The 24,711-nt window shown below is 38.8% G+C and overlaps 1 protein-coding gene across 2 annotated transcripts in view; it reads left to right on the top strand.

The window, feature by feature from the left end:
• SVOPL (SVOP like) overlaps positions 1-24,711 on the top strand; it is a 61,012-nt gene that overhangs the window by 20,471 nt on the left and 15,830 nt on the right. For both annotated transcript variants that reach the window (XM_077781049.1, XM_077781048.1), the window contains exons 9-12: positions 8,184-8,257; positions 15,391-15,596; positions 16,251-16,362; positions 17,099-17,180. In XM_077781049.1, the coding sequence (XP_077637175.1) occupies positions 8,184-8,257; positions 15,391-15,596; positions 16,251-16,362; positions 17,099-17,180 (474 nt within the window). The remainder of the gene's footprint in view (positions 1-8,183; positions 8,258-15,390; positions 15,597-16,250; positions 16,363-17,098; positions 17,181-24,711) is intronic.

A 24,711-nucleotide genomic window follows, 5' to 3' on the forward strand; every position in this document is an offset into this window, starting at 1 on the left:
CCAGATAGTGACTATCCATTGATGCTCCATGTGTGCTTAAAAAGAGCGTGTGTTCTCATTGAGTATATATATTTTGTTATACTTTGTTAATTGCGTCCTATAAATATCTGATGCTTGTGCAGATTTTGGTTAGCTGAGCTTACAGTTTGTCAGTAACGTGATGGCTTTGTTTATTTCTCCTTATAAGCCTGACAGTTTACTTCACGTATTTTGAGAACATCTTGGTGCTTCCTAGCATATGATTGACTTAATCTGATGGATAGATTTTATTATGATTCTTCTTTATACTGCCTTGGGCTTTACATTTTATTTTCTCTCATATTAATATACTGAAACTAGCTTAGGTTAGCATTTTTCCTGATGTTTCTTTTTTCCAGAACATTGTTTTTAACTTTTCTGTGTTGCTTTGCATTGAAAGTATTTCTTCTAAATATACAGCTGATTTTAACTTTTTTCACTCAGTCTGGTATTCTGTGTCTTTTAGCAGTGAATTTGATTCAATTATATCTATTGTGATTACTCACATATTTGGACTTCTGCCATTTTATTTTATATTTCCTCTTGACCATGTCTTTCCTTTTCTCTTTTCCTACCTTTTACTAGAGTGAATCAGTTTGCTTTTCTCCCCACTGTGCTTCCTTCTACTGGCTTAGAATTTATTCACTCTATTCCTTTTATTATAGAGGTAGCCCTTAAATATTGAAAATGTGCTTCCACATATCTATGATTTTTAGTATCTTTATATGCTATCTGAAAAATACAAGGACCTTGAAGATATTATGATCTTCCCCAGTTTCATCTTCCAAATTATTTCTGTCTGATTTTTGGCTTCATGTTGTTTATAAGTTTTCCTAAATTAGATAGTGATAGATATCTATCTATAGATAGATAGATATTTCTTTTTTTTGTTAAAAAAATTTTTTTAACTTATATTTATTTTTGAGAGACAGAGACAGAACGTGAGCAAGTGTGTGGGGGGTCAGAGAGAGGGAGACACAGAATAGGAAGCAGGTTCCAGGCTTTGAGCTGTCAGCACGGAGCCCGACCCTGGGCTCAACACAAACAGGGAGATCATGACCTGAGCCAAGTTGGAGGCTTACCCTACTGAGCCACCCAAGTGCCCCTAGACATTACTTTCTAAGTAGGTATCTGTTTAGATTTATTAAGGTGTTTACTACTGTCTTTTTTAGTGGTTTCAGACTTAACTTTACACCTGCATTCTTGTATCCTTCTCCTTAATATTTGGTTAATTTGGTCTCATACTTATTATTTAAATATTGGGTCTATCCAGGATTGATTGAGTATAAGAAACATGGTACAGGTCTAGCTTTGTCATATCCAAATAGCTAACCATTTGCTATTCAATTTTTATTGAATAATTCATCTTCTGTATATTTGGATCTATATTTGAATTCTCTTTTGTGTTCTAATGATGGGTTTGTAGATTCAGGCATATGTAGGGACTTACTACATACTAAAGAGAGCATTTCATGTTGTTGGGAAGAGGATACAGATGAATTGTTGGTCCAATGTGATGCTTCTAATAACAGTATTTTTCATATTTAGCAGGATAAGTCCCCTTTGTCAAAGTTCTTCAGAATTTTCCAAATTATTTTGAGTACTATTTTTCTAGAATAACTTTGAAGTCACTTTATTAAGATCTTCTCCTAATTTCCCTCCAAAACCTAGGAGAGTTTAATTGGGATGGTGTTGGGGCACCTAGGTGGCTCAGTTGGTTAAGCATCTGACTTCAGCTCAGGTCATGATCTCACAGATCGTACGTTCAAGCCATGCATCAGGCTCTGTGCTGATAGCTCAGAGCCTAGATAGCCTGCTTCAGATTCTGTGCCTCCCTCTCTCTCTGTCCCTCCCCTGCTCTGCTCTGTCTGTCTGTCTCTCTCAAAAATAAACATTAAAAAAGTTTAATTGGCATGGTGTTGAAATTATTAGTTAACACATAAAGAGAATTGATACCTTTATAATATTAAATATTCTTGTTTTGATAAAAGTATATGTTCCCACTATTCAAGTCTTTTTATATTCCTCAGCAACATAAAAAAAAAAAAAAAGACAAACTCCTTTTACCAGAAGACTGATTTTCCTGAGGAGACAGTTCTCCTCATATGTTTTTTAATCTCTATTCTTTGTTCTTTTTATTTTTATTTATTTATTTTTTATAGAGTGAAGGAGAGAGTGCATATGCACATGAGCAAGAGAGAGTGTGAGAGAGAATCTCAAGCAGGCTCCATGCCTGGCATAGAGCCTAATGTGGGGCTGGATCTCATAACCCTGAGATCATGACCTGAGCTGAAATCAAGAGTCGGATGCTTAACTGATTGAGCTACCCAGGCACCCTTTATAAATATATATATATGCATGTATATATGTATATTTTTTATTTGCTACTTAGAGAAAATCCCTATGAGGTAGGCAAGTACCTGAGAAAAGAAAAGTGAAGAATCCAAGATTATAAGGTGACCATAGTTGACTTTTGAACAACACAAGGGTTAGGAGCACTGTACAATTGAAAATCTATGGGTAACTTTTGATTCCTCAAAAATTTTACTAATAGCTACTATTGACCAGAGGCCTTACTAATAACATAAACAGTTGATAACATAGATTTTGTATGTAATATGTATTACATACTTTCTTCTTACAATAAAGTAAGCTAGAGAAAAGAAAATGTAATTAAGAAAATCATAAGAGATGGGGCACGTGGGTGGCTCAGTTGGTTGAGTGTCCGACTCTTGATTTCAGCTCAGGTCATGATCCCAGAGTTGTGGGATCAAGTCCTCCAGTGGGCTCTACACTGAGCATGGAGCCTGCTTAGACTCTCTCTCTCTCCCTCTACTCTTTGTCCCTGCTGTCTCTCTAAAAAAAAAAAAAAATCATAAGGAAAAGAAAATACCTTTATAGTACTGTGCTGTATGTATTAAAAATAAATCCACATTTAACTGGACTTGTATGGTTCAGATCCACATTGTTCAAGTGTCAACTGGGATCTTTTTATTTTCCCCAGGCAAGGCTTTTTAAAATTTTTAATTCTAGTATAATAAATGTACAGTATTATGTTACTTTTAGATAGACAGTATAGTGATTCAACAATTTTATACATTGCTCATTTCTCATCATGATAAGCACACTCTTAATTTCCTTCACTTATTTCACCCATCTCCCCATCCACCTCCTATCTGGTAACCATCAGTTTATTCTCTATAATTAAGAGCCTATTATTTTGTCTCTTTTTTTCTTTGTTCATTTGTTTTGTTTCTTTAATGTCACATATGAGTGAGGTCATGAGGTATTGTTTTTCTCTGATTGACTTCTTTCATTTAGCATTTTACTCTCTAGATCTACCCATGTCATTGCAAAGGGAAGATTCACTCTTTCTGATGGCTGAGTATAATTCCACTGTATATACACACCACCTCTTCTTTATCCATTATCTATGGATGGACAGTGGGTTGCTTCCATAGTTTGGCTTTTGTAAATATTGCAATAAAAATAAGGGTGCATGTATCTTTTCCAATTAGTGTTTTCATATTCTTTGCATAAAGACCTAGTAATGCATTTGCTGGATCATGTGGTAATTCTATTTTTGTTTTTTGAGGAATCTTAATACTGTTTTCTATGGTGATTTCACCAGTTTGCATTCCTGCTAACAGTGTGGGAGGGTTCGCTTTTTTCTATATCCTCACCAAAACTTGTTATTTCTTGTGTGTTTTTTTAAAATGTTTATTTATTTATTTTGGGGGGGGGAGGGCTGTGTGTTTATGAGCAGGGGAGGAACAGAGAGTTAGGGAGAGAGAGAGAATCCCAAGATGCAGGTCTTGATTCCATGACCATGAGATCATGACCTGAGCTGAAACCAAGAGTTGGACACTTAACATACTGAGCCACCCAGGTACCTCTATTTCTTGTGTTTTTAATGTTATTCAAAACTAACTATAATGGGGATGTATCTCATTTTGGTTTTGATTTGCATTCCCATGATGATGAGTTATGTTGAGCATCTTTTCACGTGTCCATTGGCCATCTGTATGTCTTCTTGGGAGAAATGTCTGTTTATGTCTTCTGTTGTTTTTTAAACTGAATTATTTGGGTTTTTTTTTTTTTTTTTTTGGTGTTGAGTTGTGTAAATGCTTTATGTATTTTGGATACTAAGTCCTTATTGGATATGTCATTTGCAAATATCTTCTTCCATTCAGTAGGTTGTCTTTTAGTTTTGTTGATTGTTTCCTTCCCTGTGCAGAAGTTTTTATTTTGATATGGTCCCAGCAGTTTATATTTGCTTTTGTTTCCCTTGCCTTAGAAGACATGTCTAGAAAAATGCTGCCATGGTCAATGTCAGAGAAATTATTGCCTATGTTCTCTTCTAAGACTTTTATGGTTTCAGAGCTCACATTTAGGTCTTTAATCCATTTTGAGCTTATTTTCATATATGGTGTAAGAAAGTAGTCCAGTTTCATTCTTTTGCATGTAGCTGTTCATTTTTCCCAACAGCATTTGTTGAAGAGACTGTCTTTTTCCGTTGCATATTCTTGCCTCCTTTGTTGAAGATTAATTGGAACATACAATTGTGGGTTTATTTCTGGGCTCTCTATTCTGTTTCATTGATTTATGTGTCTGATTTTGTGCCAGCACCATACTGTTTTCATTACTATGGCTTTGTAGTATATCTTGAAATCAGGGATTGTGATGCTTCTGGTTTGGTTCTTCTTTTTGAAGATTGCTTTGACTATTCAGGGGTCTTCTCTGGTTCCATACAATTTTTAGGATTATTTGTTCTAGTTCTTTAAAAAATGTTGTTGATATTTTGGTAGGGATTGTATTAAATCTGTATATTGCTTTTGGGAATATGGACATTTTCACAATATTTGTTCTCCCAATCCATGAGCATGGAATATCTTTCTATTTGCATGTGTTATCATTTTGAAGTGTACAATTTAGTGGCATTAAGTACATTCAGAATTTTGTCATCTGGCTCTATGAATTTGCCTCTTCTCTATTTCATATAAGGGGAATTATACAATATTGTGTCTGGCGTATTTCACATAGCAGCCTGAAACAGTTGTTCATTAACGCTCCTCTCACTGTGGGGTTTCCTTCAACGCACTGTAAATCTCCATACCACCAAGCCTGATTGGCTGCCAATCCCACTGGTTCTTCTAAAACAGAGGCTTTTACATCCAATCTCTTTCACACAGCCACCTCCCTGCCTCATTACTGTGATTTCAACAAGGACAACACTGTCAGACAAATAGTCTTTAAACATCATTACCTCCCCTGCTGCGTAGGAGCAGTGCCCCCCACCTCCACCCCTCACAGTCCCTGACTATGAGTGAAGCCCAGAATCCTCATCCCAGCATTTAAGGGTTCCCATGACCTTTATCAATCAGCCTTTGCATCTCTAGATCCATGGCTAAGTGCAGACTTGGGTAGGAGGAGGAAAGACAGAATACAAGAATGCTGGACATATGACAGTGAGAAAGGCATCACCAGAGAGGTGGGGAATGACACAAAGCAGAGACACCAGCAGTACAGAGAAAAGTTGTGGGTTCTTACCAGGGCTGCCATGGCTGTGGGAGAGCCTATTGTCTTTTCCTCTCCCAGCTTTATTGAGATGTAATTGTGTAAGCTTAAGGTGCACAGTGTCTTGATTTGATACTTATATACTTCAAAATGGTAGCTGCCATAGAGTTAGTTAACACTTCCATCATATCACGTAACTACCCTTTCTTTTTTTGTGGTGAGAGCATATAAGAGCTACTCTCTTAACAACTGTCAAATATGCTATACGGTATTGTTACTGTACTAAATCGGGGACACTCAATTCCCGTAACAACTACCCTCCTTCCTCCACCCCTCTCTGATCTCCATCTTCTCTCCACATTCCACATCCTCACCCCCCTCCCTCTTACATCCTTCTCCTTTCTCCCCCTTCCTCTTCCTCCTGCTTTCCTTCTCTTGCCGTCAGCTTGCAGCTTCCATCCGTATGCCAATCAGAGGGTCTTGTCCAGCTCCACAATTGTCTCTTGTGCAAGGCCCTTGGAGTAGAGCTATAAGCCATTGACCCTGCGCTTAAGTCTCTTACAATCTGGTGAGATGAGGCTCACACAGCAAAGAATCACTCAGAGAAGAGCCAGATGTTAGAAGCGGGTGAGCAGCACCGGCAGCAGTGTATAGGATTGGAGCAGAGAGGTGACCATGAGCCAGGGCAGTCAAGCCCCCTTGAGGGGATAATTGGGGCAAGAGTTGAGCACTGAAAGGAGAGGCAGCCTCAGGAGAGGAAAGAGGAGGAATGGTGTGGGCCAAGACCAGAGGCAGGAAGGTGCAGTGGATTTGGTCACTCCGGCTGTCGTCAATGCTGCACAGAGGAGGCTGGACAAGACGGTATGGGCAGGCCAGCACGTGTAGCTTCGTGCCCAGACGCGGACATGAGAAGCTCTGGGGACTGGCTAAAGAAGAGCCACACCATAGATGAGATGAATGAGTCCACCAATTTGGACTGTAGTCAAAGGTTAAGGTCCAAATAATTTATTTGAATATAATTTATGATTCGTTGTGATTCACTGCAGACTCAGCGTTCTGAATCTCCAGTTACACCTGGGGAGGCGAGACGGGTCCATAGTCATACATCAACTCAAAGCAGAATGTCAGAGAGGTAGATGGGTAAAACTCGGGACTAATAGTTAGAAGACCTGGACACCAGTCTGGCTCTGCCTCCAAACATCTCTGCAACCCTGGGCAAGTCACTTACCCTCTCTGGGCCACATTTTCTGTATTGGAAAATGGGAGGTTAGGACTAGTTCAGAGGTTTTCCAATGATAAGTAGCCAGAGCCCCAACATGTAAAGCAGATGAAAGACATCTGTCAGTTGCTCCCCTCTGTCCACAGTGACCTCTAGGAGCTGGGCCTAAAAGTCAGTGGAACAGCAGGGAGCCTGGCTGGCTCTTGATCTAGAGGTTGTAAGTTCAAACCCCATGTTGGGCATAGAGTTTGCTTTAAAAAAAAATCCCTGGAGAAAGTTGTTTCAAACTGGAGCTTTGTGTGACAACAAAATCCAGGATGTCTAGTTTACTGCTGGTCTCTCGAGAGGGGCCTATAATTTTAGGTCTATTTGTGAGAAAGAATAGTTGGTTTTCAACAGAGCACCTTTGAAGCATTCATAGCTTTAAATAAAAATCCATCACTGCCCAATCATATATAACCCATCCTTACTTATTTTTATTCAAAATATGTAATTAGCACTGACTATGGATAAGACCTTTTGCTAATTACCCTAAAGACACAAAAAGAAATCAACATTCTATCTTCTTTCCAAATGTATGACACTTTTTTCTAACACAATTCTCATGCTCTCTTTTTAATACTAGAGTTTTCCTTTTAATATGAAGTTTAAAAAAATCTCCTATTAAGGGTGCCTGGGTGGCTCAGTGGGTTTAGTGTCTGACTCTTGATTTCTGCTCAGGTCATGATCTCAAGTTTTGTGAGTTCAAGCCTCACACAGGGCTCTAGCACTGACAGCATGGACCCTACTTGGGACTCTCTCTCTCTCTCTCTCTCTCTCTCTGCCCCTCTCTTGCTCTCTTTCTCACTCTCAAAATAAATATAGTTATATTAAAAAAACAGAAACTCCAATCAGCTTTACAACTATACTTTTCATGTATCCGATTTTCTGTGCTCAGCTCCATCACTCACCAGCACTGGTGAGAAGAGGAAGAGAAAAAGGGTTAGAGTTCTTCAATTCAATGGATTGATCCTTGCCAGTGATAATAAAAAGCATGCAGGAGCGCCTGGGTGGCTCAGTCAATTAAGTGTCTCACTTCAGCTCAGGTCATGATCTCACTGTTTGTGAGTTCCAGCCCCGCATTGGGCTCTGTGCTGACGCTCAGAGCCTGAAGCCTGCTTTGGATTCTGTGTTTCCCTCTCTCTCTACCCCTCCCCCACTTGCATTCTGTCTCTCTCCCTCAAAAATAAATACATGTTTAAGAAAGTTAAAGGAGTACAGAAGCAATGATCTGTGGGCCTGGTGAGGTGCTCGCATGGGAGTCGAGCAGTTCTCTCACCCGACCACATTCCCATGCTGTTCTTATTTTCTGTTCTCCAAAATACTAGAAAAAGTTTGTCAATCCTTAAGCCACTAAATCTAATCGGCCTGTCCCTTTTCTGTACCCCAGGAAAAAAGAGGAAGATTTGCAGATCTATTGGATGCTAAATATTTACGGACCACGTTACAGATCTGGGTCATATGGTAAGAGTGTAATTATTTCAAAATGACTTTTCAATAAACACAAAGCTGACTTAAGTAAATCCACCCTGTGCCACTGGGGAGAAAAACCACAGGCTGACTCCAGCAGTGTCTTATCTTTCTGCTAACACCAGAAACCAACCAATAAATAAATAAACCAATTTTTTTAAAGGAGAAAGAAATTTTCTACGACCAGTTTTTTATCTTTTATATGAGCTCACTTTCTAACCTTTTGTAGACTGGTCTTTTCCCTCGCCACATGACAGAAAGGGATCCTTTGAAGCCACCAACAATCAAATTCAATGGAATAGACTATGATAGTTTTCATTGTACTTCACATCTCTCTAGCCATAACCTTGAATACACAAAGATTTTCTAAACAAGATACAAAAAGTGCTACTACATTAAATTAGAAACTCTGTGCCATGAGATACGAATAATCTGAAAAGTAGGTCACCAACTGGGCAAAAAAAAAATCTAAATTATGTACCAAATAAATAAATGTATATTTATATTTATAAATTTGTATATATGGATTTATAAATATAAATATATATGGATTTATAAATATATAAAAAATTATAGGGCTGGAAAAGAAAAAGATCTAGAACTCAGTAGAAAAAGTATGTTACTGTATATCTCAACAAGAGACTTGAACAGGTGTTTGACTGAAATTGTACCAAATAAACATGAAAATATGCCCAGCCTTAAAGTCACTGGGGAAATGCAAATTAAAACCAATGACGCTGTTATGAATCCACTAGAATGGCTAAAATTAAGCAGATTGACTATCCCAAGTGTTAGGAAGAGGTAAAGAAGTGGAGCTCTCACACACTGCTGACTAGAGTTCACATTAAAACCACTGTGGGAAACTGTCAGAGATATTTATCACAGTTGAAAATATGCATAGACTACAGCTCAGTAATTCCACACATAGGTTTCTACCTAACAGAAATACATACATATGTTTTCCACAATACATTTTCACATGAATGTCCATAGCCTCATTTTATTTGTCACAGCCCCAAACTATAAACAGCCCACATGTCCATTAACAGAACAATGGATAAATAGTACTCATTAACTGGAAAACTATACAATAATGGAAAGGAGATAACTAGTTATCTCCACTCAACATGGCTGAGTCTTACAAATGTCTTAATGAGCAAAAGAAGCCAGACACACAGATACTTTTTATGTGATTCCATTTATGTAAATATAGAAAGCAGGAAAAACTAATCTATAGTGTTTCAATCCAGGAAAACTGTTCTATCTGCTCTTCCCAGATGTAATGATTATTAATAGGTTGGCATGTCACCTCCTAAGATGTTAATTTTGAAAATATTCTTAATATTTGGAAATTGAACTCAAGCTACTTGAATAACAAGGGGAAGCATTGTAATTATCTATAGGCTGTTTTTTGATATTTCATTATAAAAATGTTCAAATGCACACAAAAGTAGAGGATACCATAATGACCTGAAACTGACCCATCACCCAAATCTGACAGTCGTTGATAGTTAATCCTATTTGCTTCAGCTGTTTTCCTGTGCTAACATATTTTCAAGCAAGCCCAGGCTTCATGACATTTCAACCACAGACACTCTCAATTACTTGAGGGCCTTTTCTTAGATGACTCAAATTCTACAATCAACCGATGATGGAGATTAACAGTCATCTCATTAATATCAGCCAATACCCAGAACATTTGTGATTTTTCCCTGGTTGTCCCTATATGTCTTTTACAGCTGGCTTTTACAACCATTTCTGTAAAACTGAGAGGGGCACAAGGGAAGTTTCTGAGGGGCTGATATTATTCCTTGTCTTGACTTTGATACATGACCTTTGTGTTACTCTATATCTCAACAAAAATATTTATTAAAGAATAGACAGAATAGAGACAGGAAGAAAACATAAAGCACAAGCAAAACCCTTCTGTGCTTCTCTAATGGCTTCCTATAGACACATGGGGATAGGCAGGATTCTAAAGATGCACCCCCAAGATTACCAACTGCAGTTGATTTAATCACACACTGATTTGAGTGCTCATGTAAAGGGACTGCATCGATGTAATTAAGGTTATGGGCCTTAAAATAGGGAGAGTATCCTGGATTAAGTAGGATTAAGGATTAAGGAAAGTATCCAGGATTAAGTATCCTGGATTAAGTAATCCAGTCACTTGAGTTTTTATTTATTTATTTATTTTACTATATCCAAGTTAGTTAGCATTTAGTGGAATAATGATTTCAGAAGTAGAATCCAGTGATTAATCCCCTCCATGTAACACCCAGTGCTCATCCCAACAAGTGTCTTCCTTAAAGTCCCTTGCCCATTTAGCCCATCCCCCAACCCCTCTAGTAACCCTCAATTTGTTCTCTATAGTTAAGAGTCTCATATTTTGGCTTCCCTTATGTTCATCTGTTTTATATCTTAAATCCCACATATAAGTGAAGCCATATGATACTTGTCTTTCTCTGGCTCATTTTGCTTAGCATAATACCCTCTAGTTCCATCCATGTTGTTGCAAATGGCAAGATTTCATTCTTTTTGATTACTGACTGATACTCCATTGTGTGTTTATATATTTATATGCATATATAAATATATGTATATACATACACCACATATTCTTTATCCATTAATCTGTCAATGGACATTTAGGCTCTTTCCATACTTTGGCTATTATCAATAGCCCTGCTTTAAACACTGGGGTGCATATGCCCTGTTGACACAGCTCACCTGTATCATTTGGATAAATACCCAGTAGTGCAGTTCCTGAGTTGTAGCGTACTTCTATTTTTAATTTTTTGAGGAACCTCTATACTTTTTTCCAGAGTGGCTGCACCCGTTTGCATTCCCACCAGCTGTGTAAAAGAGCTTCTCTTTCTCTGCATCCTCGCCAACAGCTGTTCTTGCCTGAGTTGTTAATGTTAGCCATTCCGATTAGTGTGAGGTGGTATTTCATTGTGGTTTTTATTTTATTTCCCTGATGATGAGTGATGTTGAGCATTTTTTCATGAGTCTCTTTGCCATCTGGATTTCTTCTTTTGAAAGTGTCTATAGATGTCTTTTGCCCATTTCTTCACTGGGTTATTTGTTTTTTGGGTGTTGAGTCTGATAAGCTCTTTATAGATTTTGGATACCAACCCTTTATTTGATATGTCATTTGCAAATAACTTCTCCTAGTCCGTTGATTGCCTTTTAGTGTTGCTAATTGTTTCCTTCGCTGTACAGAAGCTTTGTACCTTGATGAGGTCCCTATAGTTTATTTTTGCTTTTGTTTCCCTTGCCTCTGAGACATGTTGAGTGTGAATTGCTGTGGACAAGGTCAAAGAGGTTTTTGCCTGCTTTTTCCTCTAGGATTTTGATGGCTTCCTGTCTTACCTTTAGGTCTTTCATCCATTTTGAGTTTATTTTTGTGTGTGGTGTAAGAAAGTGGTTCAGGTTCAGTCTTCTACATGTCACTGTCTGGTTTTCCCAGTATCGTTTGCTGAAGAGACTGTCTTTATTCCACTGGATATTCTTTCTTGCTTTGTCAAAGATTAGTTGGCCATATGTTTGTGGGTCCAATTCTGGGTTCTCTGCTCTGTTCCATTGATCTAAGTCTCTGTTTTTGTGCCAGTACCATACTTCCTTGGTGATTACAGCTTTGTAATACATCTTAAAGTCTGGGATTGTGATGCCTCCAGCTTCAGTTTTCTTTTTCAGTATTGCTTTGGTTATTTGGGGTCTTTTCTGGTTCCATGCGAATTTTGGATTGTTTGTTCTAGTTCTGTGAAGAATTCTGGAGTTATTTTGATAGGGATTGCATTGAATATGCAGATTGCTTTGGGTAGTATCAACATTTTAACAATATTTGTTCTTCCAATCCAGGAGCATGAAATGTTTTTCCATGTTTTTGTGTCATCTTCAATTTCTTTTGTAAGCTTTCTATAGCATTCAGTGTATAGATTTTATTTTACCTCTTTTAGGTTTAGGTTTAGGTTTAGGTTTATTCCTAAGTATTTTATGGGTTTTTGTGCAATTATAAATGGGACCAATTCCTTGATTTCTCTTTCTACTACATTATTGGTGTATAGAAAAAGAATGGGTCTTTCATGAATCTGATCTCTCTTTCCTCATAGGTTAAGGACTTTTTCCCCTTGCTGCCTTCATAGCTCTTTCCTTGCCTGAGTATTTTGTGAATTTGACTGTGATATGCCTTGTTGATGGTCGGTTTTTGTTGAATCTAATGGGAGTTCTCTATGCTTCCTAGATTTTGATGTCTGTGTCTTTCATCAGGTTAGTAAAGTTTTCTGCTATGATTGCTCACATAAACGTTCTACCCCTTTTTCTCTTTCTCCATCTTATGAGACTCCTATAATTTGGATGTTATTCCTTTTTAATGGGCCACTGAGTTGTCTAATTCTTATATCCTCTTTTGCTTTAGTTTCCCTCTTTTTTCTGCTTCAGTATTCTCTATAATTTTGTCTTTTGTATCACTGATTCACTGCTCTGCTTCATTCATCCTGGCCACTGTGACATCCATTTGAGATTGCATCTCAGTTATAGCATTTTTTGTTTCATACTGTCTAGATTTTACCTCTTTTATATCTGGGGAAAGAGATTCTATGTTTTTTTTTCAACCCAAGCTAGTATTCTTATTATTGTGGTCCTAAATTCTAGTTCAGACATGTTGGTCATATCTGTGTTGATTAAGTCCCTGGCTGTCATTTCTTCCTGTTCTTTCTTTTGGGGTGAATTCCTTATTTTCATTATTTTGAAGAAAGAAAAATAATTACTAAAATAAAAATTAAAATTAAAAAATTAAAAACAACACAAAAAGTCAAATGAAGGAAGCTAGATCCTAGTTGTGTTTTGGTCTGATAGTTGAAAGAAGCTTCACAGAATAGAGAAAAAAGGGAAAGAAAAGAAAAATAATAAAATAAAATGAAATGAAGAAAGTAAAATAGAATAAAAAATGACCAAATAAATAGTAAATTTTTTTAAATTTTATAAAAACGGAAAATAAAAATAAATTTTTTCTCTTTCTCTATCCAAGAAAATAAAAAGAGAAAAAAATGAATAGATGGACCAATGAACAGAATGAAATCCCAGTGAAATTACTTCCAGTTTCCACTAGAAATCAAACTATGGAGCACTTTATAGTCTGTACACTAAGCAGGTGAAGAAACTTGTGTCCTACTCTAGGACTTGGTTGCCACAGTTGGACAGGTCTTGGTTTAACAGCTCTGTGCTCCACTAGGTGGCACTGCTTAGCTTATTGTGGTGGATTGGTGTGGCGTGCCTGCATGCATATGCACAGGTGTGAGAGAGGTGAAATGGTGTCACCCAGCTTCCCAGTCTCTAGTGTCAGAATTCTGTGTTCTATCCAACCAGCCATCAGGCACTCCTCTTTTATCTCCAGCTTCCATCCACTTCCCACTCCTCTACTGTCTGGACCAAGCTGTCAGCCTACCAGGTGGCACCTCCTTCCCGAATTTTATCTCAGATGGGCTCTGTTTCCAAACTCCTCACTTCTGAAAGCCCTGTCATTTGGGCCCACTCTGATCCTCTGGGGGAGGGGCTTAGCTGAGCAATGGCTGGGTGCCAGCTTGACCCCAGGAACGTTTGTGCAACTGCACTCTTGTGGAGGCCCAGAGACCCAGAGACTTTTCTGCCGCAGAAAAAGTTTGCATGGTCGTGGAGCAGCGGCAGCTCAGGGACTATGGCAAATTGTAGCACACATCTGGTGCCAGGCTTCACTGCAGCCTAGTGTCCAGCAAATGTGGCTGCTGTCCACCGTCCACTAGGACCTTTTCCCATGGGGAGGCCGCACAGCCTCTACCAAATGTCCTCCCAGTAGGGAAACTGCCTCTCCCTGTGTGGCCCAAGGACCCCTTGGACCTCACTGCCAACTCCTGGTGATTCGCCCTTCCCACTAGAGCACCACCATTGCATTGGGCTGTGGAATTTCCAGTGCTGCTCTGCCCTATTTATAGAGTCTTAATGTTATTGCAACCTCCTTTCTCCTTTCTCCCTTTCTTATTCAGACCCTTCTGGGTGTTTCCACTCTTTCTCTTTCTCTCCATCTGCTTTTTTGGGGGGAGTGCTTTTCCTGTATACTCTTCCCCACTGTCTCTGTCCTCTCTCCACAAACTAAAACAGCTCCCTACTCTCTGCGACTTCTTTCTTCCCCCTGTTGACCTCTCTGCACTGTGTACCTGCTGAGTTCTGTGGCTCAAGTTATGCAGATTGTTGAGTTAATCCTCACATCAATCTTCTAGATGTGCAAAATGGTTTGTTGCTGATCTGGTTGCATTTCAGGGACAAGAGAAGCAGAGAACTTCCATGCTGCTCCACCATCTTGCCGCCCCCCTCCCCCCATAAGGGACTTTTAAAATCACAAATGCCTGCTTTGTAATTCTAAGAAAAGGATTTGCTTTGAACTTTTCTGGAACACCCTATGTATTCTTAAGGATTCATACAAAAATGAAACAAAGTACATAGAGTCTGACATCAAATGGAACAGTTTTTAAGAGTAGAGTGATGTTTCCAGTTGGAATCAAAGATGGAGCAGAGAAGAAAGTTAGAGGTGAGGCAGGTGATTCCAGAGCATGAGAAGGATTGGGCCTGAAGGAAGCCTGCAGAAGCTGAGAGCAACTGGTCAACAGCAGCAAGGGGATGGAGAGAGGAGTTTTCCATCCCCATGGAGAGAATTATGCCTGGGATCTGGAAGGATTCTGCCCCCACACCTACAAAGGCATGTGGCCTTGCCTACACTTTGATTTCTGTCTCCTGAGGCTCTGAGCAGAGAAATCAGCCAGACCCATACAACTCCTGGTTTACAGGACTGATGTAATAATGTGTGTTGTTTGAAGCCAGTAATTTTGTGCTTCACACCCCCTCACTGGCTATGGGGCACTCTGGGATCTGGTCCTAGGCTGCACTTGCAAATCCATTTCCCACCCCAGTTCCCCTGCACACCTCCCCAGGCTCCATGAGATAGGTGAGCCTTGCCTTCCACACCCTTCCCACCCAGTGCCTCCTGCCCTGACTGCTCCCCCCCTTCTCTCCCCTTCTCTCCACTTTGGTGGCACTGCACCTCCCTCAGGCTGGTAGCAGCCATTCTAATGACTGGCTTCTCTCACTTCCAGGCTGGGAATTTCTTTCGCCTACTACGGGGTCATCCTGGCCAGTGCTGAGCTGCTGGAGCGGGACCTGGTTTGTGGTTCACGGTCTGAGTCCGAGGTGGTGGTGACTGTGGGGGACACAGAAGGGAGCCAGAGCCCCTGCCACTGCCACATGTTTGCCCCCTCTGACTACAAGACCATGATTATCAGCACCATTGGTGAAATTGCTCGTAAATGTCTACTTCTGTGTATTGGGCACCTTTCTGTTTGGGGTGGGAGACCCTGTCATAGATGTGCCTCCTGCCTAGTAGAACTGAACAAGTCCCTACATCTTGCTGATATGTCTCCAGTGCAGATTGGTGTGGGGAGAAGTCCGGAGGAGTAGAGCTTTGAATATAGTAGTATGACATCAACCCTAGGATGCGTGTTTTCCTCCATGTTTTGACATCTCTGAAATTGAGATGTGTCTTATAGTGGCTTGTTAGATTTCAATTTGCAGCACTGTTTTTGTTTTAGTATACTTAAAAGAATGGTACTTAAAAATCAACAGAACCTTGAATTTGATGAAAAACAGTGTAAACCATTTAAAATATGGGTCTAGCAGGGTTGCAATTAATGATTGACCTACATGCTGTAATAAGCATCTTGGGCGTAAAATATCCTTTATATACATGCCAGTGCTTGTCATTCTTGCACCTATGAGGAACAGACATATTGAAAGGGAGTCCTGAGTTTGATGATCATGTTACTGGGCTTTGGCTGGAACACACATGAGGTTTGGATGAAGTTGCCTCTTTCTGAAATGACGAGGAACCCTTGCCAATGGTGATAAATGCATCTTGCTTTCAAGGTTTCCGAAGTTGTTACTGTCATTTGTTTTCTAGTGAATCCTTTCAATATCCTGGGCATTAATTTCCTGGGAAGACGGCTGAGTCTTTCTATCACCATGGCATGTACAGCCTTATTCTTCCTTCTCCTCAACATTTGCACATCAAGGTATTTTATCTCTGGTTGCTTCAAAACAATCTAGTTTTGTGCAGTGGCTTTAAGTTGGAGTTTTTTTTTGACCCATAGTGTTTAATAGGATCAGGGAAAGAAACTCTCATGAGCAGAGTAGTGAATGGGCTGCTGGTCTGACTGGAATTGCCTTTCTGACCCATGCCACCCCCCTTCCTTCTTCCACAGACCCAGCCCCACCTCTGCTATTCCAGGACATAAGTGCTAGTGCTGGTGCAATCTTTGTACCCACCAAGGTAGTTAGGAGCTTTCTGCAAAGCTTCATGGAACCTCAGGACTGCAATTGTTTAACAAATTGTTGGGACCATTATTAAGATAGTTCAGGGAAAGAGGTAATATACCTGTGGCATAAAGATTCATTTCACTATTAATTTGCAATCCTGAAATGTCCTCACTTATAATACATATTCTGTGAGCTGCATCGGTTTTGGAGGGTGGCAGCAGCAGGTGTGCTAATCTGAGGTTGGGGGTCAGGCTGGAATTGCCCACTTGGGGCAGAGGGGAGGACAGGGAGTTGGGCTGAAGGCTGGAGTCAGGCATTTCCTTGAGGACCCCACAATCAGGCCAGTTGAGAAGCAGCACCTCCCAGGACCTGGTTATCTGTAGGCGTGTGTTGGCATCTGTAATGCTCAGTTATGTAATGTGAGCACCTGTCAGGGCCATGGAAAGCCCTCCATGCTGCCTTTCCTAACTTCTCTGGCATCTTGTTCCCTAGTGCTGGCCTCATTGGCTTCCTGTTCATGCTGAGAGCTTTGGTGGCAGCCAACTTCAACACCATCTATATTTACACTGCTGAGGTCAGTTGTGGGGAGGGGCGTGGGTCCACCGAGGCACGCAAGGTGAGCTACTCTGGGTGTCTGTCCACAGACGTGTCCTAGCCTCTGTTGACTTTGAACGATTTTCTAAAAATACTCGATGAAAATGATACCAGGAGGTTTATTTGAGAGTTTCCTCTGCTCCTTAACATCGAGTGCAAGCCAGTCTCTAAAAAGAAATTTAAGACCTGCCTTTCTTGTGACACAGCATACATGTGAAAAACTCATTGTCCTAGCACTGTGGTGGTTTTCATCTATCTGTTACTTGCAACATGTAGCTTAAGTTTGAATAAAATAGAAATTGCTTAAATTTGAATATGACATTCTTTATGAATTTATTGAATTAATACAGCTACTGTATGAGGTACTACATAAAGAAGCTTAAGAATATCCTCATAAACACACATACTGAAGAGCTACTATTCCTAGAAATAAACAATATCTGAATAGGAAATTTAACAGTATTTTAACTGTTTTTGTCCTTCCTTGAGCTAGAGAAGATGGTACTACAGGGGCTGGTAAAGCTGTGCCTATTTTTCTTTTCTGTCTTTCCAAGTTTTAATTTAAATTCCAGTTAGTTAACATACAGTGTAAAAATAGTTTCAGGTGTACAATACAGTGATTCATCACCTCCATACAGCACCCATTGCTCATCCCCAAAAGTACATTCCTTAATCCCTATCACCTATTTCACCTTTCCTCCCATCCCACCCCCCATCTGTAACCATCAGTTTTTGTTCTCTGTAGTTGAAAGTCTGTTTCTTGGTTTGTCTCTCTCTCTCTCTGCTCGTTTGTTTTGTTAAGTTCCACATATGAGTGAAATCATATGGTATTTGTTTTTCTGATTGACTTATTTAGCTTAAGTGTAATACTCTGTAGCTCTATCCATGTCATTGCAAATGACAAGATTTCATTCTTTTTTATGGCTGAGTAGTATCCCCTTGTATATATACACCACATCTTCTTTATCCATTCATCAGTCAATGGACATTTGGGCTCTTTCCATAATTTGGCTACTGTTGATAGCACTGCTATAAACATTGGGGTGCACGTGCCCCTTTAAATAAATATTTTTGTATTCTCTGAAGAAGTACCTAGTAGTGCAATTGCTGGATCATAGAGAAGTTCTATTTTTTACTTTTTAAGGACATTCCATGTTGTTTTCCAGAGTGACTACATCAGTTTGCATTCCCACCAATAGTGTAACAGGATTCCCTATTCTCCACATCTTCGCCAATACCTGTTTTTCCTGTACTGTTAACTTTGGCCATTCTGATAGGTGTGAGAATATCTCATTGTAGTTTTGATTTGTATTTCCCTGATAATGAGTGATGTTGAACCTCTTTTCATGTGTCTGTTGGTCATCTGGATGTCTTCTTTGGAAAAAATGTCTATTCATGCCTTCTGCCCGTTTTTTAACTGGATTATTTTTTTGGGGTGTTGGGTTGATAATTTCTTTATACATTTTGGATACTAACCCTTTATCAGATATGTCTTTTACAGAATCATCTCTCACTCAGTAGATTATCTTTTAGTTGTGCTGATTGTTTCCTTCGTTGTGCAGAAGGTTTTTATTTTGATGAAGTATCAATAGTTTATTTTTACTTTTGTTTCCCTTGCTTCAGACCTATCAAGAAGTTGCTGCAGCTGATGACACAGAGGTTGCTGCTGGACACCTTAGTAGTTCAGCTGGTTAAGCATCTGACTTGATTTTGGCTCAGCTCATGATCTCACAGTTCATCAGTCTGAGCCCCACATCAGGCTCTGTGCTGAAGCATGGAGCCTGCTTGGGATTCTCTCGCTCTCACCCTCTCTCCCTCTCCCTCCCCCCTCCCCATACCCTTCTTGGCTCCCTCTTTCTCTCTCAAAAAAAATGTAAAAAAAAAAAAAAAAAAAAAAGAGGTTACTGCCTGTGTTCTCTAGGATTTTAATTGTTTCCTGTTTCACATTTAGGTCTTGTATCCATTTTGAATTTATTTTTGTGTATGGTATAAGAAAGTGGTCCAATTTCATTCTTTTGCATTTTATTGTCCAATTTTCTCAACACCATTTGTTGAAGAGAAAGTCGTTTTTCTATTGGATGTTCTTTTCTGCTTTGTTGAAGATTAATTGACCACATAGCTGTGGGTTCATTTTTGGGTTTGCTATTCTGTTCCATTGAACTCTGTGTCTGTTTTTGTACCAATACCATACTGTCTTGATCACTTCAGCTTTGTAATATAACTTAAAGTTCAGAATTGTGATGCCTCCAGGTTTGCTTTTCTTTTTCAAAATTGTTTTGGTTCTTTGGGGTCTTTTGTGGCTGCATACAAATTTTAGGATTGTTTGTTCTAGCTCTGTGAAAAATGCTCTTGTTATTTTGATAGGGATTGCATTAAATGTGTATATCGCTTTGGGTAGTATAGACATTTTAACAGCATTTGTTGTTCCAATCCATGCACAGAATGTTTTTCCATTTCTTTGTGTCATTTTCCATTTCTCTCACCAGTATTTTATAGTTTTCAGAGTATAGATCTTTAACCTCTTTGGTTGGGTTTATTCCTAGGTATCTAATGGTTTTTGGTGCAATTGTAAATGGGATTTATTCCTTGATTTCTCTTTTGCTGCTTCCATTATTGGTGTATAGAAATGCAACAGATTTCATGTTGATACTGTATTCTGTGACTACTGAATTCATGTATTCTAGTAATTTTTTGGTGGAAAAAAAATTCAGGTTTTCTATATATAGGATTGTGCCATCTGCAAATAGTAAAAGTTGGACTTTTTCCTTGCAGATTTAGATGCTATTGATTTCTTTTTGTTGTCTGATTGCTGTGGCTAGGATTCCAGTACTATGTTGAGCAACAGTGATGAGAATCCCTGTCATGATTCTGAGCGTAGGGGAATAGCTCTCAGTTTTTCTCACTGAGGATGATACTAGCTGTGTGTTTTTCATATATGGCCTCTATGTTGTTGAGGTATGTTCCCTCTAACCCCTACTTTGTTGAGGGCTTTATCACGAATGGATGCCGTACTTTGACAAATGCTTTTTTGTTGTTGTTGCATCTACTGAAAGGAGCAAATGGTTCTTATCTTTTATTAATATGGTGTATCATATTGATTGTTTTGCCAATATTAAACCACCCTGGCAACCCAGTAATAAATCCCAATTGATCGTAGGAAATGATTCTGTTAATGTACTATTGGATTCAATTTGTTAGTATTTTATTAAGAAGTTTTGCATCCATATTCATTAGGGATATTGACCTACAGGTTTTTGTTTGTTTGTTTTCTTTTGTGGAGTCTTTATCTGGTTTTGGAGTCAGAGTAATGCTGGCCTCATAGAATGATTTTGGAAGTTTTCCTTCAATTTCGTTTTTTGGGTGGGAAGATAGTTTGAGAAGAAGAGGTATTAACTCTAAATGTTTGGTAGAATGCCCCTGTCAAGCCATCTGGTCCTGGACTTTTGTTCGTTGGGAGATACTTTATTACTTGATTCAATTTCTTTGCTGACTATTGGTCTGTTCAACTTTTCTGTTTCTTTCTATGTCAGTTTTTGGTAGTTCATATGGTTTTAGGAATTTATCCATTTCTTCCAGGTTGTCCAATTTGTTGGCACATAGTTTTTCATAATATTCTCTGAATATTCTCCAAATTGTTTGCATTTTGTATTGTGGCGTTGGTGGTTATTTCTCCTCTCTTATTTGTGATTTTATCTATTTGTGTCCTTTTTCTTTTTGATAAATCTGGATAAGAGTATATCGATTTTATTATTAATTTTTTCCAAAGAACCAGCTCCTAGTTTCATTGATATATTCTATTGCCTTTTTAAAGTTTCTTTATCATTTATTTCTGCTCCAGTCTGGATTGTTCCCCTTCTTTTTCTGGTTTTTAGCTTCGTTTCTTGTTCTTTTTCTAGCTCGTTTAGGTGTAAGATTAGGTTGTTTGAGACTTTTCTTCTTGATGTAGCCCTGTATTGCTACATACTTCCCTCCAGTGACCACTTTACTGCATCCCAAAGATTTTGGGCCATTGTGTTTCATTTTCATGTATTTTTATTTTTTCTGTGATTTCCTGGTAGACCAATTCATTCTTTAGTAGCATGTTGTCTAACGTCCATGTATTTGTGGTCTTTCCAAATTTCTTCTTCCAGTTTCATAGTGTTGTGATCATAAATTTGCATGTTATGATCTCAGTCTTTTTGTACTTATTGAGGCCTTATTTGTGACCTAGTATGTGATCTCTTTTGGAGAATGATCCAAGTGCATTTGAAAAGAATGTATATTGTGCTGCTTTAGGATGAAATATTTTGAATCTGGTCCAATATGCCACTTAAAGCCGTTGTTTCCTTGTTGATTTTCTGCTTGGTTGATTTTCTTGCCTAGATGATTTGTCCATTGATGTAAGTGTGGTGTTAAAGTTGGTTAATATTATTGTGTTGTTATCAATGTGCTCCTTGACTTTTGTTATTGGTTTATATATTTGGGTGCTCCCACTTTTGTGGACATAAATATTTACAACTGTTAGATCTTCTTGTTGGATTGTCCCCTTTTTTATGTTATAGTGCCCTTCATCTCTTGTTATAGTCTTTGGCTTAAAATCTAGCTAGTCTGAAATAAGTATTGCTACTCCAGCTTTCTTTTGACACCCATTTGCTTGATAAATGTTTACCCTCACTTTGAATCTGCAGGTGTCTTGAGATCTAAAATGAGTTTCTTATAGGAGGTATATAGATGGGTCTTGTTTGTTTATCCATTCTGACATCCTGTGTGGTGTCTTGAAAGTTTATTTTATTTATTTTTGAGAGAGACTAAGACAGCATGAGTGGGGAAGGGTCAGAGGAAGAGGAGACCGAGAATCCCAAGCAGGCTCCATGCTGCCAGCGTAGAGTCTGGTGTGGGGCCTGAACTCAAGAAACCGTGAGATCATGACCTGATCCAAAACCAAGAGTCAGACACTTAACCAACTGAGCCACTCAGGCATCACTGACACCCTGTGTCTTTTGATTAGAGTCTTTAGTCCATTTACATTCAGTGGAATTGTTGGTATGTATTTAGTGCCATTTTATTACTTGTATCATGGTTGTTTCTGCAGCTTTTCTCTGCTCCTTTCTTGTGTTTGTCACTTTTGTTCTCTCCTTTCCACTCAAATAGTCACCTTCAATATTTGTTTCAGGGCTGATTTAGTGGTCACAAACTCCTTTAGTCTTTGTTTGCCTGGCAAAGTCTTTATCTCTCTTCGCTGTTTTTTTTTTTTCCTTTTCCTTATTAAAAATTTTTAAAAAAATATTTATTTCTGAGAGAGAGAAAGAGAGAGTGTGAGCAGGGGAGAGTCTGAAACAGGCTCCAGGCTCTGAGCTAGCTGTCAGCACAGAGCCCGATGTGGGGCTCGAACCCATGAACTGTGAGATCTGAGCTGAAGTCAGACACTTAACTGACTGAGCCACCCAGGCACCCCTCTTTATCTCTCTTTGTATTCTGAATGATAGCCTTGCTGGATAGAGTGTACATGGCTGCAAATTTTTCCATTCAGTCCTTTAAATATATCATGCCACTCCCTTCTGGCTTGCCACATTTCTATGGAGAGATCTGTAGCTAGTGTTGTGGGTATTCCATTGTAAGTTAGGAACTTCTTTTGTCTTGCTGCTTTTAGGATTTTTTCTTTATCACTCTATTTTGCAAATTTAACTACAATATGTCTTGGTATTGGCCTACTTTTGTTTATTTTTTTTCCCACCAGAGACATAATGTGTTTTATTGAAAGAAACTAAAATCTCAAAATGTTCTCTGAAACCAATGGTTATTCAGTCCGCACCTTTTTGTGCTTCATGATCAGGAATCTTGCTGTTAATAAAGCTTCTATCTTCTTATGACTGCCTTCACTTTCCTTTTCAACAAGTTTTTTCCTTTACTGTCTAAACAAAGAATGAATGTGTATATAGTCTTGACGAGAGAGAGTCAAAGTCAAGATTTTATCCCACGGCCAAGAGGAAGCTCCGGAATATTGTCTCCGAGGTCATATGTCATCTAAAATCATGGATATGTAATAATAAAAATGATGATATTGTTGGTTAACATTTATAGGTGATCCTATTATAGGTGGTAAATCAATGTGCCTCTTTCTTTCTTTTTAGCTTGAGTTATCCTTTTACTTACTAATGCACCTAAGAAACGTTTAGTGAATCACCTTAGATAGATGTTTGATTAGATTCATTCACTTATTGATAACTTCTCTTAGCTGGGCAGTGACCCATATGTTGGGGGTACAGCAGTGAACATAATATATAATATCCCTATTGTCAAAAAGCTTACCCTCTAGTGGGGTGGGGGACAGACAATAGGCAAATCTATTAGGAAATAACATGTCATAAGGAAAAAAAGAGGGAAAAACAATAGTGATAGAAACAGAGTAGGAGGTATTATTTAAAAAGTTTATAAAGGTGGTCAGAGGAGAATTAGAAATTTTTGTTTGGAAGCTTTGGAATTGTTGAAGTTTCCTTTTTCTCATAGAATAAATTCAGATAATCTAAATCCCTTCAGGGCAGCAATTCCAAAATTTGAACTCTGACTTGCTAAAAGCTCCCTTGACATGCATTTGCACACCTTTAGAGATGTACCTGGAGAAGGCAAATGATCTAAAGAAGCATAAGCCTATGACCCTGGAGGTCACCTTGCCCCTAACTTGTAAGACACCATTTGTAGCCAGTCTGACGTCAATCAGCAAAGGTTGACAGATGATTCAACTGTGTTTGTACCATTGTTGGTTCCTGTTATTGTTTTTCTCTTCACATTTTATTATTGATTGATTATTTAAAAAATTTATTAGTTTTTAAAAATTTACATCTAAGTTAGCATATAGTGTAACAATGATTTCAGGAGTAGATTCCTTAATGCCCCTCACCCATTTAGCCCATCCCCCCTCCCACACCCCTCCAGCATCCCTGTTTGTTCTCCATATTTAAGAGTCTCATGTTTTGTCCCCCTCCCTGTTTTTATATTATTTTTGCTTCCCTTTCCTTGTGTTCATCTGTTTTGTATCTTCAGGTCCTCATATGAGTGAAGTCATATGATATTTGTCTTTCTCTGACTAATTTCGCTTAGCATAATACCCTCTAGTTCCATCCACACAGTTGCAAATGGCAAGATTTCATTCTTTTTAATTGCTGAGTAATACTCCATTGGATATATATACCACATCTTCTTTATCCATTCATCCGTTGATGTACATTTGGGCTCTTTCCATACATTGGCTATTGTTGATAGCGCTGCTATAAACATAGGGGTGCATGTGCCCCTTGGAAACAGCACACCTGTATCCCCTGGATAAATACCTAGTAGTGCAATTGCTGGGTCATAGGGTAGTTCTATTGTTAGTTTTTTCAGGAACCTCCATGCTGTTTTCCAGAATGGCTGCACCAGTTTGCATTCCCACCAGCAGTGCAAGAGATCCTCTTCCTCCACATCCTCGCCAATATCTATCGTTGCCTGAGTTGTTAATGTTAGCCATTCTGACAGGTGTGAGGTGGTATCTCATT

Source organism: Crocuta crocuta, unplaced genomic scaffold (assembly GCF_008692635.1).
Source record: "Crocuta crocuta isolate KB4526 unplaced genomic scaffold, BGI_CrCroc_1.0 scaffold228, whole genome shotgun sequence".
NCBI lineage: Eukaryota > Metazoa > Chordata > Mammalia > Carnivora > Hyaenidae > Crocuta > Crocuta crocuta.